The sequence below is a fragment of the Anastrepha ludens genome, chromosome 6 (assembly GCF_028408465.1).
Source record: "Anastrepha ludens isolate Willacy chromosome 6, idAnaLude1.1, whole genome shotgun sequence".
NCBI lineage: Eukaryota > Metazoa > Arthropoda > Insecta > Diptera > Tephritidae > Anastrepha > Anastrepha ludens.
In genome coordinates this window covers 106,146,780-106,163,153 of record NC_071502.1, presented here as the reverse complement: position 1 = coordinate 106,163,153, position 16,374 = coordinate 106,146,780, and the positions used below count along the sequence as shown (strand labels likewise).

The 16,374-nt window shown below is 33.4% G+C and overlaps 1 protein-coding gene across 1 annotated transcript in view; it reads left to right on the top strand.

Moving 5' to 3' along the window:
* Positions 1-2,167: 2,167 nt before the first annotated feature.
* Positions 2,168-16,374, top strand: part of LOC128867218 (sodium channel protein Nach) — a 147,650-nt gene continuing 133,443 nt past the window's right edge. Inside the window, exon 1 of the mRNA XM_054108319.1 lies at positions 2,168-2,314. Within this exon, the coding sequence (XP_053964294.1) occupies positions 2,168-2,314 (147 nt within the window). The remainder of the gene's footprint in view (positions 2,315-16,374) is intronic.

Sequence of the window (16,374 nt, the reverse complement as noted above, 5' to 3'; positions counted from 1 at the left end):
GTGATAAATTTTATAGAAATTCGATTTTCGAAAATGCGCCTTTGATATGTATAAGGTATGAATGTATGTTTTATTTGCACTGGAATAAATATTTAAAAGAGTAATATTTTTATTGCATTAATAACTAAGGCAGGCAAAGTATTATTTATTTAGTATCGAATGAGATTTACTAAGCATTTATGGTATAAAATTGGGATTATTGAAAATTTAGATTATTAAGAAATTTAAGTTTATTATTATTTGATATTATTTTAATTATTTAAAATTTTAACAAATTTACTTAATTATTTTATTTACATTTTTTTTATTATTTAAAATTTTACTTATTTACTGTTTCGAAAGACTAATTATTTTAATTATTTAAACTTTAATAATTAAATTTTATAAAAAATAAAAATATACAAATTTTTCATTAAATAAATAAAAATGTATTCAAAAAACACTGACATTTTTGTTTCCTTTATAGAAAGCTTCAAATTTAAAATTTTTGTTTTTTTAGTAAATTAGTAAATTATTTCTACAAGTTTGAACTCTTTTTAGTTTTCTAAAAAAGAAGACATTTTTTAGAATTCACCAATTTTTAGCGTTTTTTTTAAATGGAGGAAAAAAATTGTAAAAATTTTTAAAACTTGAAACATGAATTTTTTTTAATTTTCGTAATTTTGTTTTTTAATTTCCTCACATTTGTTTTTTACTTTTGAATTTCTTTTCATTTTCTTAAGTTGTTGTTTTTAACTTGAATTGTTTTTAAATTATCTTAAATTTTTCTACAAAAGAAAAATAAAAAACATTTACAATGTTTAGCGCTTCTTTTTTTTAATGTAAAATTTTTTTTTCATTTTCTTAAAGTTTTTCTTTTAATTTCCATACATATTTAATAAGTTAATAATTAAATTTTATAGAAAATAAAAATATAAAAATTTTTCTTTAAATAAATAAAAATGTATTAAAAAAACACTGACATTTTCGTTTCCTTTATAGAAAACTTGAAATTTAAAATTTGTATGTTTTTAGAAAATTAGTAAATTATTTCTAAAAGTTTGAAATCCTTCAGTTTACTTAAAATTCTCTAAAAAACAAGACATTTTTTCAGGCTTCACCAATTTTTAGCGTTTTTTTAAATAGAGGAAAAAAATTGTAAAAATTTGTGTACCCTCAAGAAAACAATATTACCGCCAGCATTAGCGTGTCTGACACATATACATAGGTTTAAGAAGCGCAAAACCAACTGTGCGCCCCCCACGTGGTATCCTTTGGGTAACTGTTAATAATTTTTTAGTATTAGCGCAATATTGGAGAGCTATTTTCCTAACTTTTGTATTCCTAATTTTATTACAATTGAAAGAGTGGCAGTCAACCTCCAGGGACGTCTTGAAAAAGTAAAATTAGTTTGCGATGTATAATATATTATAACACCAAACAGAATCAATCAAAATTTTAATTAATTTATTTTATTTTTTTATTTAAACTTTTTTTTTTTTGATTATTTAAAATTGTAATTATTTAATTTCTTATTTCTATTATTTAAAATGTTCTTTAATTATTTAAAATTTAAATTATTAAAAATTTCTAAAGAATATTTCCCAAAATGGCTATAATTGGATACTATTTTCACTAATTCACTAAACCTTCATTCCAAAACTTAAGTCCCGTTAAGGTAAACGGTCTTTCAAAACCGAAGTCCAAATTCCAAGAGCGGATAATTCCTAAAAATACCTTTGTTCAAGTCGTCTTTTGTATTTGTCAAGTAGGTACATAGATATATAAGTTTTTACGATAAAGCAACGCATTCACATTTTTCAAACTCATTATGAAAAATATCGATCTTTAAGAACAACATATTGCAAAATTCGTTAATTTTTGCTTGGAAAAAATCATCCGAATAAGTCGAATTTCAATGGTTGCTGAAAAAATTTCAAAACCCTTGTTTCATCGAGGATATATATAAAAGGCTAGCGAACCAAAACTGAACGCTCTCTTAAGAATATTGCTGCTGTAGGGCAAAGTGTGGCTGAACAACCTTCAGTCTCGATATCTCAACAATTAGGAATTCAAGATTTGACTGGCTGGCGAATTTGACCTGAAAAAAATGCATCGAAAACCACGCAATCATGAAATATATTTGATAAAATTTTGCGGAAGTACTTTCAATTAATGGTGTATCGGAATGCGCTATAGCAAAGCCAAGCGCAAAGCACTGGAATCCGTGCAACGAACAGTGACACTCAGCCGACCGCCTTGTCCCTGGCACTGCAATCTTTGTGATCAGCGGGGATATACCCGTCGACCTGATGACCCGGGTATAAATGAATGCGTGAGACTCCAAGAAGAAACACGTCGTCCGTAGCGTCGCGAAACTGAGATGCCAAACCATGCCGCGGTGGCAAAGCCAATGGGACACTGAACCGGGTGCCAGATGTACGACTAAGCTCATGTCATCAAAAATCAAATGGCACCAAAGAACTTTGGGGAACTGAATTACTTCTTAACTAAGTTCCTTCCGGACCACAGATAATTTCGGAGATACCTTTAATGCATGGGCAAGGTAAGCGATCGGAAATGCATATACTGCGAAGCGAGGAGCGATGACGCTGAACACACATTTTTTAGTTGTGAAAGATGGCTCGCGAAAAGAGATGCTCTGAGAAAGCTGATTGGCGGCATCGCGCCGAGCAACACAATCAGCAAATGGTCAAATGTGAGAACAGCTGGAAAGCGGTGAAGAGATACTTTGAGAACGTCGTGGGAAAAAATTGTAGACCTCGACGCAATGCAACAAAACGAAGCCTCACAGACAGAGACACAAGCAGGCGAGCCTATAACATGAAGGCTGACTACAAATACTCTGGACCCAGACGTGGGTGAAGGAGGCAAAAAACACAGGAATCCCAGTACCACGCTTCTCCAATTTTATAGTTCAAACGCTCACACTTTGGCAGGCAAGATGGAACTCTGAACGGTATGGTAGATGGGCAGCGAGACTAAGACTCGATCTAAAAAAGTGGGTAGAAAAAAACACGGTGAGGTTAACTATTACCTCACACAGTTTTTGTCCGGGCATGCAACGAGCTATTGGTGTATTAACACCTAAAGAAATTATCAAAAAAATAATGATAGACGAAAAAAAATGGAATGCCATTGCAAATTTTGTGGAGGATATTTTCCGAAAAAAGTAGCGCGAAATGGAAAGTTATGCTGAAAAGCATTGAGCATAGATTTCTCAAAACAGGCGACCCAGGACGCAGGGTGGGTAAGTAAGTGTCCTTCTTAGGACGCCGTCTTGGCCCTCTACCTCGAAGCAATGCGGAAGCAGTCCCGAGGTGGAGGGAAAAATCCAAGAGAAGAGGATGGATTTTTTTAGTGGAATTACCACACACGTAGTGTGTAGGTCTTTTATGGATGCCATTCTGGTCCCTCCCGAAGTAATGCAGAAAGTAGTCTCGAAAACGGTGTCTCTCCAGAAGTAGAGGAGGGATTGTTTTAATAGACACACCACTCAACACAGTAGACGACGGTCGCTGTAAGTGCGAACCTTACCTCAACAAAAAAAAAAAAAAAATAGATCGTGTTTTCTTCTCTAAAAAGGGCCCTATTAAAATTTTGTGAGAAATATTCTAGGTAAACATTTTAACCCCCCATCGGCCCTATAAAATGTAATATTTTTATATTTTTCAGACGGGTAAAAAATATTGGGTTAAAATACTTAAAAAAATTTGAGCCATCCAATTTCTTACACACAGATAATACTAAACGTAAATGTATATTAGTTTTCTACAAGTTTTTTTTTCAATAATTTTGATCAACTTGAGACCAAATAGGGAACACTTCAATACGCTGCCCAAAAATATTGTGACTTTTAAGGCAAATGGTTCACTATTGTAGGCTTCTCTTCCTGTTTCATAATTACTAAACGCCATTTTCGCCCTTTTTTGGCTGCTGCTCGATGTTATTGTTGCAACTTTTGTATCAAAATAATTTTTTTATTTGAATTTTTTCGCGAGATTACTCTGCGTTTTTTCATATTAAAGATCTGCTGTTCTTAATTCTTAATTCCTCCATAACTGAGTAAAAGTGCATAAGGAAATACACTTTCTTCAACTCTTCCATCCAACAGCAACCCATCTATACACCTATTAACAATTCCTCATACTCTCATTCTCTACCTCACAAAGAGAGTCCTTAAAGAAATCATAGTGAAGAGGTATTAATCAAAGACTTGGATGAACTCTGCGTGGACTTTGCACTAAAAGTTGCTTCAGCTAAACTCAAAACCCACGTATAATATATTGATCAAACTTTTTACGGCCTTGGCTGCGATACTTTTACTTGGAAAGAGCCTAAGTAGAATTTTCCAATACTATGTAGGTGTCACGAAAACTTTTAATTAATTGTATAAAAAAAATCATGTCATCCAAATTTTAAATTGGTTTAAAATTGACTACGCCATCATAACTTATGGTAACAAAATTTTTGTCGCTAATCTCACAAGTGCCTTCCAGCATTCAATGCTAGGTAAGAGGCCTACTTTAAAAGACAATTTATAAATAAATATTAAATATACTTTCGATTACCAGGAAATGTTCATAAATCACTTATTCTCATAAACATATGCACCATAAAAACTCATTCAGTTAAAATTTATGTCTCAGCTTATCCAGTTTGGCTTAAAGCAACGCAATTTTTTCCATTCAATAACTTTTATGGAAGAGTTTATGTTACGATTTATGTGAGCATATGTGTGAGCAAGTATAGGTTCCGTTATAACTAATTTCATACTTTCGTTTATCATGGAATTTTTATGGCTATAAATGAAGTATATCTTCGTTGTTCCGCCATCATCCACCCTATGTTTTATTTTTTCTTCAGTTTAAACAATAAAATTTTGCGCCCTTCGTTTTTGCTTAATTTTATGATATTATTTTTATATACTTTTCGAAAGTATGCTCTAACATTTAATTTAAGTAAACAAAAAACTTACATATGATAAGTAAACAAAGAGCATAAAGCATAATTTGTAAAAACCGCACACCAAATACAGTCTGCTGGCACGAGCTCGTTTTTTTGGAAGGCTTCATTATTATTTGCAGTGATGTCAGCCTTTACTCTAACGAGGACATCAACCAGCCGGGCAGAGGCACCTTCCCCATTAAAGGACCGGCCATTCTAGGTGCATGCCTTCAAATCGTAGTTCGTTGTTCGCAAGGGTCGTCATCAGTATAGGAAGTTCTCAATCCGAAGCTTTGTACATCTTTTCATTGGGTGGTATTTATGTTTGTTTCTAAGTCGATCAGATACTTCACAACTTCTCAGTTATAACTGGCAAGGATCGGGTTTTCTCGGGATGACACCGTGAAGAGAAAACTGTTATGAGTACTTCAACTTAGACATAGCAGCAGGCACGACTAGCAGCCACACAGCATACTGTGGGCAAAAAGTAAGGTGAATTTGGTTGCAAAATGAAAAATCTTTATTTATTCTTGTAAATCAATTTCATCCCCTTCAAAATAATCCCCTCTCGATGAAATACACTTATGCCAACGATTTTTACAATCCCCGAAACATGCCAAATACTCCATTTCCGGTATAGCCATCAGCACCTTCTTCGATTCAGCTTTTATCTCCTCAATCGACTCGAAACGCGTTTCCCGGAGTGGTCTCTTGAGTTTTGGGAATAGCCAGAAGTCACATGGAGCCAAATCAGGCGAATACGGTGGTTGCGGAACGATATGCGTGGAATTTTTGGCGAAATGGTCACGAAGAACGAGTGCAGTGTGAGACGGTGCATTATCGTGATGCAAAAAACAAGAGTTGTTGGCCCATAATTCTGGTCTTTTTAGACGAATTGCTTTACGTAAACGACGCATAACGCTCAAATAATATTCCTTATTAACAGTTTGGCCAGGTGGTAGGAATTCATAGTGCACCACACCACGAAAATCGAAAAAACTGTCATCATAACCTTTATTTTTGAACGACTTTGACGTGCTCTGTTCGGTCTGGCCTCGCCTTTAGCACGATATTCGCTTGATTGGTCGGTTGTTTTAGGGTCGTAAGCATAAATCCAAGTCTCATCTCCCGTAATGATGCATTTGAGCTTGTCCTGATAGTCTGAAAGCATTGTTTCACACACATTAACGCGACGACTTTTTTCCAAGAAATTGAGAGTTTTCGGTACCAAACGAGATTTGACTTTTCGTAGGCCCAAATGGTCTTTCAAAATGGTTTTCACAGATCCTTCTGACATTCCGATCATATCTGTAAGGTCTTTAACAGTCAACCGACGATTTTTGAGCACTAACTCCTTCACTTTATTGACGTGTTGGTCATCTGTTGACGTCGATGGTCGTCCGGAGCGCTCCAAGTCATCAACACGTTCTCGACCCTCTTTGAAGTCTTTGTACCACTTATAAACATTTTTCTGCGACATGGTCGAATCACCAAATGCCTTCTGCAACATGCTAAACGCTTTCGCAGCCGAAATTTCATTCCGCAAACAAAATTTGATGGCACTTCTCTGCTGAATCAAATCAGACATTGTAAAAATCGAAAAATGCACTCTTGGTCGTTTGGTAAACACAAGCGTAAATATATTACTGATAATGACATTCACATGAAAGTTGGCCGAGATGTTATTAATAGTGCTGCCAACTCATGAAAAAAATAACTAGAGCGAAATTTTAATCCCGCGAAGTTTGACAAATAATTTCACCTTTCTTTTTGCCCACAATACGGGAAGGTATTTCCACACGGGTTTGATGAGCTCAATGTAAGTATGTCTTGTATGTGCAAATGGTATTTTCCAATTATCCACCGACAGAAACATATCCATAATACTTAGTGTGAATAGCGCGGGCAGTGGTACTTAACCTGCTCCATATCTTCTTTACTATCAGTACAAAGTAAATAGTTGCGGGGACTATTGTGGCCAAATCTATTGAAGTATTTTCGAAGTACCCCTTGACCAGAGTGAAAGTAAAAGTTAGTTTATCCGTAGCTTATTCCTAGCCAAATGTTTAAACTTGCTACAGGTTTACGGCTTTACGGGTTTTGTTAATATATTCCACCGAACTTTTCAGAAGTCCATCGAGCGAAATTTCTCATCTGAAGCGATTTCTTTTCGCCTTGCTCTTCCATTAGGTTTAGATAACCTTAAAAAGCTCCTTTTCCTTTCCTTTCATGGCTTGTGTGTCCACTGGGATTAGACCAGCGATGATGATGAAAGCTCAATTAGTTCGTATGGTGCTAAGCCGATAAATCGATGTTAATTTCTACCTAGAAATTTATGTTGAGTACATCAGTCGGGCAATAGGAACAGCATACGGACGAACCGCGCCGACTACTCTTTTGTAAAATTTTATTATGTTTAGGGCAGCCAATATTCAGCATTGGACGCGCCATGAACGAAGTCATACTGAAGGACCATTTCAAGTCGAGTTAGCTGTGCCGTTTCTTTCTCATGCTAACCGGCGCCAGTTGGACATACCAAGTGAAGTCAAGCCTTTCTCCATCTGATCTTTCTAACGCAAAGAAGGCCTTCCTCTTCCTTTGCTACCACCAGCTGGTACCACATCGAATACTTTCAGAGCCGAAGCATTTGGCCGCTGTATCTTTATTCGCTGCGCTATGTCTCATACAGCTCATTGTTCCATCGCCTTCGATACCCGCCGTCGCCAACATGCAAAGTTCCAAAAATCTCCGGTAGAATCTTTCTCTCAAACACTCCAAGGGACTCCTCAGCAGGTGTTGTTATTGTCCAAGCTTCTGCGCCATACGTTAGGACGAATTTCAAGGCTGCTTGGAAAGAGCGATTCTCCGTTGGATTTCATCTTTATTTATTTACTATTTATTTATTTGAACACATGAATACCACAGCCTTTCTTTCCATTATTAAGAACTGCATCAGTTTCGTGATCAGCTAATTCTAGTCTCATCAGCATCAGTCATGACTTGATCCTACTTATAGAATCGAAAAAAATTGTATTTGTGCTCATTCACATCCTCATAGAGCAACCTCTTCTGACACCTTCTCTAAGTCAAAGAAAGCTATGCTGATGCTTTCGTGGTGATCCCACAACGTCAGTTTATTTCATTCGATAAGATTGCCTCTAAAGGCAAGTCTTAAAAAGCATAAAACAAATCCGTTTGAAAAGTCACTCATGATATTGGTGCTTAATTTGCGTCCGAGTGAAAATATACCTTCTGAGAAGTGGAAGATTTCGTCTTTAAATAGCACATCACCGAATTTCCCGCAAATATCTCAGGGCGGAATTTACATATTATGGTCGTATTGCTTTCCGAAGCTTATTAATTTAGGGTATTTCTGTAATCGATAGCTTTCAATGAAGAGCAAACCCAGCCTAGCATTTAAGCACAACTTGAGAACTTAATTACTATATTTTTGGATGGTTTGTCCCTATTCTAAGTACAGTAAAAGTGGATTGGAATACGCTAACCGAAATTTTAGTATATTTAACTCTGATAAAGATTCTGAAAATATTCACTGGAATGAAGCAAAGGGTTTTCTCAAGTAGGCGCTGCCTACGAATGTGGGCTCACTTATATGGTAACCGAAGCAAGTACGGCAAGAGCATATTCAAAGACTGCTCTACAGTTATGCAATCTTGTATGCATCTTGGTTATGCCATCTATATGTTGAACTTTTAGCTGTGGTCAAGGAGTTGATATGAGAGAAGGCTGAACTTGCTATGTGCGTTAATTTTAGAAATATTGTTATGGTTTCTTAAAATAAAAATGCATTATTTTAAAATCTAATCTTTTAGGCCGCCGTAGCCGCATGGGTTGGTGCGTGACTACCATTCGGAATTCACAGAGAGAACGTAGGTTCGAATCTCGGTGAAACACCAAAATAAAAAAAAACATTTTTCTAATAGCGGTCGCCCCTCGACAGACAATGGCAAACCTCCGACTGAATTTCTGCCATGAAAAAGCTCCTCATAAAAATATCTGCTGTTCGGAGTCGGCTTGAAACTGTAGGTCCCTCCATTTGTGGAACAACATCAAGACGCACACCACAAATAGGAGGAGGAGCTCCGCCAAACACTCAAAAAGGACGTGCGCGCCAATTATATATATATATAATCTTTTAATTTAGAACATCTCTATTCCCTTTAGAGCCTTCATTTATCAATTTTACTCGGAGTTGTTGTGAATGATTTCTATAAATTTCAAAGTGTGTGAAATCCTATGTCAATGTTAGTGGTAATAGAAAATAAGTGTCCGTTCGAGAAGGTTAAGTTCAAGCAGGAAGGCAGAAAAATGAAAAATTGGGCTCTGTAATGAAATGAGAAGAAGAAGAAGAATGATATTGATGGGCATATTCAAAAGCGCCACTATCAAACTTTTCTCGCCCGTAACACGTTAGAGGATGATAGAGTGTGTAATTTCTCGTACGTTTTGACCTCTAATCCATATGTTTGCCCTCCAACTACCTTGAAGGGGCATAAAATATATACTTGTAGTTTTTGTTTAAACTTCTGCCATCTCTACTAATCTCTGATACTATTTTTCAAGTCTGACTTCCGCCTCCTGATTTTGTTTTTTCTCTCAGAAAAAAGTTGATTTTTTTTTATTACAACAGCTGTTCTGTATTCTCTTTACGGCCCGAAAAAAACAACAGCATTCTCCCATCCCATCCCTGTGTACCTGTTTTTCTTTTCTCTGCAACTCATCACACTCGATTGGTTGATCCATCAAAAATTAAGTGAGGCTTGGCAATAGAAGTAAAACAATCGAAGTTGACTTCAGATGCACAAATGCTTAACACTTTTTCTACTCAGGCGCAATTTTTCAAACTACTAAAAGCTGCAGAGGAGTTTGAGTGTAGCATGAAAACGATATGTGGGATGGGTAGTGGAGCAAATATTCATCAATCATTTAAAATCCATTCCAATACAGACATATGAATATTAATTTTTGCACTACGCTCTTTTTGTCAGACTTTGCAACTACATGTGAGTGCTCTCGTGTAAGCAAAGAATAGTAAATGAAAGACGTTCGTGTTGGGAATAGAAGCAAGGAAAGGAATGTTTGCAGTAGAAGAAATATGCAGCGAGACAGGTTTTACAATAATGGAAGGTAGGAAATTAGAATTCCTGTATAATTCAATCTGAATGTTTCCATAAAAAAGAAAAGAATTGTTGGAGTGAAAGATTCTGACTCTTTTTCATTGGGGGTCTTTAGTGAGCCATAGCTCTGTTGTAAACACTGCAACGAGTATAAGTATCTGCTAGTATAAAGGCTTAAACAAAATTGCGCGATAATTTGGCTTTGGTTAAAAAAAGGGAGAATTCAGTACTCCCTTGAGTCTCAGTACAAGTAATGTCAAGAGTCGGAACAGACGGCCAAAAACTGTTTATTCTTTATGGAACTAATAGACCGTCTAATGCAATTTGTGGTTCCAATGTTCCAATGATACTTTTCTGGTTATAAGGAGTGTACAGTGTACATATGAGCTTTTATTTTACAAGAAATTAAGTCTTATTAGAAAAGTCTTTGAAACTACTGTAGTGAACAAAATGTGGAAATCAAAACAATTTGCCAATTTTTAGTAATTCTTTCCATAGTGAAAAACAAATTCTGAAAAAATCAAATTCTTTCAATAAACATTCAGTTTTTTTCCTTTTTAGAAAAGTTGAAATTTGCAATTTTTTTAATTTTTCTAAAATTTTTTTTAATTTTCTCAAACATTTTTTTCTAAAATTTTGAAATCTATTTGGTTTTCTTAAAATTTTCTCAAATCAAAATTTTTTTCAATTCACCAATTTTGAGCGTTTTTTTAATACAGAAAACAAGTTCAAAAAAATTGTAATATTTGAAATTTGATTTTATTTTAAATTTTTTTTTAATGATGTTTTTTTTATTTCCTTACACTTTTTTAATTAAAATTATTATTTTTTTTTTATGAAAATTGCCTTGTAGACTTTGAACTGCTTTTTTAATTTTCTTAGCAATTCATTAAATAGCAAAACACAAAAATTTCTGAAAAAAAAATGTTTGAACTAAACATTGAAATTTTTTTCATTTTCAGAAAAGTTGACATTTCAAATTTGTCTTAATTTGTCAAAATTTTTTTAAAATTTTCTCAAACATTTTTTTTCTAAAATTTAGAAATCGTTTTGGTTTTTTTAAAATATTCTGAAATCAAACTTTTTTTAATTCCCCAATTTTCAGAGTAATAGAGAAAACAACGGCAAAAAAATTGTAAAATTTCAAATTTGATTTTTTTTAGTTGATTTGATTTTTATTTTTATTTTTTTATTTCCTTACATATTTTTAGTTTAGATTTTTTTAGTTTTGTAAAAATAGGTTTTTAAACTTTCAATTGTTTTTAAATTTTCTTAAATTTTTTTCAAAAATTTTGAAATCTTTTTAGTCTTTTCTCAAATTTTCTCAAATCCAACTTTTTTTTAATTCAGCAATTTTTAGCGTTTTTAATAGAGAAAATAAATTCAGAAAAATTGTAAAATTTGAAACTTGATTTGTTTTTAATTTTTAAAATGTTTTGTTACATTTTTATAGTTTAGATTTTTTTTTAATATTTTGAAAATTGTTTTGTAAATTTTGAACTTTTTTTTAATTATCTTAATTTTTTTTCTAAAATTTTGAAATATTTTTAGTCTTCTTAAAATTTTCTCAAATCCAACTTTTTTTTTAATTCACCAATTTTTAGCGTTTTTTAATAGAGAAATCAAATAAAAAAAAATGTAAAATTTGAAGCTTCATTTTCTTTTAATTTTTTTCGAAATGTTTGTTTTTATTTCCTTACATTTTTACAGTTTAGATTTTTCTAACTATTTTTAAAATTGTGTTTTAAACTTTGAACTGTTTTTAATTTCCTTAATTTCTTCTATAAAAACAAGCCACCAAGTTTTAGCGTTTTTTTTAATAGCGGACAAAAGTTTTTTAAATTTAAAATTTGAAATATGAGTTTTTTCCATTTTCTTAATTTGTTTTAATTTCCTTGCAATTTTTTTGTTTTGAAATTTTTTTTTTTTTTAATTTCTTAAATCTCTATCTAATTCTTTAAAAACTTTTGTCGGGGTAACTTCAGCAGACGCAAGAAAATAACTTTACCGTCCAAATTTGAAATTTGTTTTTTTTCTAATATTTTTAATATTTTGTTTTTAATTTCCTTAATTTTTCTTTGATTTTGTTGTGTTTTATTTTCATAATTTTTTATTTAATTTTTTAATATTTTTTTCGGTATAATTTCAGCACACACAAGAAAACAACTTTAACGCCAAAATTTGAAATTTTTTTCTATATTTTCTTAAACCTTTTTTTACTTTAGTTTATTTTATTAACTTTTGATTTTTTTTATTTCCTTAATTTTCTTTTTACTTTTCTTAAATTAAAAAAAACATTTTTTCAGAATTATTTCCGAAGCAGCAAGAAAACAATATTACCGCCAGCACTGGCATATCTGACACACATACACACACACGTAGGTTTAAGAAACGCAAAACCAACAGTGCACCCTCCACGTGGTATTCTTTGGGCAACTGTTAATAATTTTATAGTATTAATTTTTGCAGTCAATTTTCATCTAATAATGCAATATTAGAGAAATATTTTCCTAAATTTTTATTGCTAAATATTAAAATTGATTGAGTGACAGTGAATCTCCAGAGACGCCTTGAAAAAGTAAAATTATTTGATGCGCGAGATGATGTAACAGCTGTTATGAGACTCGTGTCTAACTCTGAAGGCGTACTGATAGAATCTAACATTCAATCACGACCCAGGCTCGTGATGTTTATGTTTGATCCACCTATCTGCACACGACCTCGGCTCGTGATATTTACGTTTGGTCCGACGATCTATTCACGAGCCTGGTTCGTCGTATTAATGTTTGGGCCAAAATTTTCATCACGAGTCAGACTCGTTAAAGTACGGCAAGGGGTTAACACACAACAGAATCATCGGAAATAAGAAAATCAAAATGCAGTTGATGTTTATCAAATTTTTTTTTTTTCTGTTTTTTCAAATTTTCGTAGCACTCCGATTTTTCAAAATCCGATTTTCGCTAAAACAATAGGATGACAAAAAATGTTTAAATACCTTCCCCTTCCTTAATTTTACATTCTACTCAGCCTATGGATATAATGAAAATGAAAACTTCTAGACTGCCAATCCCGGCCATGAAAAAGCTCTTCAAAAAATATCTGCCGTTCGGAGTCGGCTTGAAACTGTAGGTCCCTCCATTTGTGGAACAATATCAAGACGCACGCTACAAATAGGAGAGGAGCTCGGCCAAACACCCAAAAAGGATGTACGCGCCAATTATATATATATATATAATCCCGTCCTTCCCGGTGAATCGGTCTCAGTGAATTTTTTATATAGATTAGAGTTTAGATTGCCATATAATTTGCAGTTTTGGAGTTTTTATTTTTTTTTGACCTTGGCTACTCTTGCTTAAATTGTTCCACCATTTATTTTTTCTACGCCTTCGAAATATACAGAAAAGCATAGCTGATTTGAGAGTAAAGTTCTTCTTTGAAGCTTATTTTTATATTTTAGAAGAAAAATTATTTGTAGACCCTAACTCAACCATTCCGATTTAAAGATTCAGAATTTTTTTAACCAAGTGTTTTAAAGCAACGGTTGAGTAGGGGAGCTATCGCAACATGACCCTTGAAAGCTGGTGGGTTATGTAAAAAAATAAAATTCAAATGCATTCTACTCCACTCATTTATCTCAAATATATCTCTAAGAGGTCCTAATATTTTACACTTATAATTAAACTTTTTTCGCTATAATGAATTTCTAAGCTTGAGCCTCTTGGACTGCGTTTTTACGATATGATTTTTACTTAGAATATAACAGAGCACTTGAAGGCATTTCAATTATCTTAAGGCCCCTTCGTGATAGCTGTTGTGAAAACTGTACACTCAGGACTGCCTGAATGGATGCGCATTATAATCTCACTGCTTGCTGGGCAATCAATCGTCTTCAATACATTTCATAAAACGTAAAACTTAAATGAACTCAAAAATGATTGCAAGAAAGCATTACAATTGAAAAGTGAAGTTAAAAAAAAACGTTTAATAAAGGAAAAAGCACGCACACATCGAAAGCAATCAAATGGAAAATATTGTTGGCTGTAAATGAAAATGAAACGAAAACAACGACGAATGTAAACAATTCAAATGTGGAAACTCGATTCAGAAGCAAAGCGAAGGAAAATTGAAATGAAATGAATACACGCAGTGAATGAATGTAAAAGGATTGCGAAAATGCATGCGAAACTGCATGTGAAGTGCAATTGACGGCAAATTGCAGGGCAATTACTTGAAGTTGGTGGCAAATGAAATGAAATTAAGTGGAATGTAAGGTGGAAACTCCAATGAAAATTGAGCTCTGTTAAAGTGGAGATGAACAGGAGGGGGAACGGAGTTGCTAGAAAGAAAAAAAAAACAAAAAAATAACATTCAATTTGGAAATGCATGAATGCCATTTGCAATGGTTTATGGTAAGGATATATGTATATTTTTTTTGTTTTTGGATTTTGTTTAGAAAATGCAAATTTTTATTTCTTTTATTAAATGAAAAAATTGCAAAGCTAGAAATTGACTCATTATTGTATTTCTAAATAAATAGCTTGATAAATAGATAGCTATTGTATTATATTAGTTTTAATTAAGGGATTAGAGGTGGTCAAATTGGATTCTTTTTTGCATTTTCTTAAAGGATATTATCTTAAATATCTTAAAAGTATTGTGTGAAAATTTGAAGTGAGTCCAACAAATACTTTTCGAGTTATTCAACAATTAACAAAGGGCGCTCCGGAGCGTTCGAGAGCAAGTAGCTAGCAGCAGCTGCAAGCAATTCTCATCGGTATGCTGAAAAAATGGATGCTGCACGTATGAAAGTGGCAGATAAGCGCGCTAACGATAATACTCGTGAAGGTAGAATGCTACGTAGGCAACAGCAGATCGATATTTTGGAAGCTGCTATGACGGCTGAAGAACTATTACATGGCCCAAGAAAAGATGGCACAGTGAGAGTAATTAAATAATTCGTATAACTCTACATACATCGATAGAAAGACTTGAAATGCGTTTTTCTCAAAACTATGTTTTTGAACTGGTGATCACTGTAACTTAAACACCGCTTGGTATATTTCAATAAAATGTATACTGCTTTTGAAAAACATAAAAAATTCGTGCCTTATCGAGGGATTTTTTTTTTAATTTCGATTTTTATTTAACAATTAATTGTGGGGTTTTTTTCTCAAAAATCTGGAAAATATTTCCTAATGCCGACATATTGTTAATTTTGAAAAAAGAAGCTTTGATTAGGCACAAGATTATTTACTAATAAAACTAATTTCGCTTGTCCGATTGATTTTAGATGAATCTACAAGGACTTGTGATGATCACCGCAAGAGACTTCTGGAGAAACAGGCTCCACACGAACAGCAATCACTTTTACACTTATTAATTTTTTTTTGAAATTTTGCTAAACTAAAGTCGAAATATGATGTATTAATGCTACAGTTCTATTTTTGTAAAATGACGCAACTGACTAGCACAAACAAATTATGGAAAAGCATAATTTTTTCGGTTCTCTGACTACCCCACGCCTTAAAAAGAATTGGAAATGCATATAAATATATATACGAATATTTATGTATAATATATAATTGCAATTTACCACCTTTATTTTGTGGTTAGCCGAGCTCCGCCTCCAATTTGTGGAGTGGCTCTGGATTTTATTCCACAACTGGCGGGATGTACAATTTTACACCGCCTCTGAATGGCAGCTGGTTTTTTTTAAGCTGCAGTTTTTTATTGCAGAAATACACTCGGCGGCTTGCCATTGTCTACCGAGGGGGAAAAAAACCTTTTCTATAACTTTGGTGTTTCGTGCCCACAGCGGGTTTCGAACCGCCTAGCCATTCAACAGCGGCGGCCACCGGAAATGCACGCTGAAGTTCTTTTATCCCTCGCGCTGTAAGAAGTCAGGTAAAAATTTCGACAACTGAATTGAAATACAGTGCGTTAAATAACTATAGCACTGGGACAAGTATATAGACAAGTTTGACAATTAATATTTTTTTTCATTTCTTTTAAGAAAACGTAGTTCTCTCTTCATTCAAAACCTTATAAATCCAGGTCTCAAACCGGAAAAACGTTAAGTTTTAAACAAAATTTAATAACTTAAAAAAGATCAACAAATTTTCGTCAAAATTTTAATCCTTTAGTTTCGATTTTCTAGAAAAATTTCGAGTATGCAGTTTTTTAGCCCATTGCAAAAGTGAAGTCGCTCCAGATTTTCGTTAGTTTTTTATTTTTTTTTTCTGACGGTATTAGGTGTTTTCTACCGCATAAGAAAATTTACAATATATTG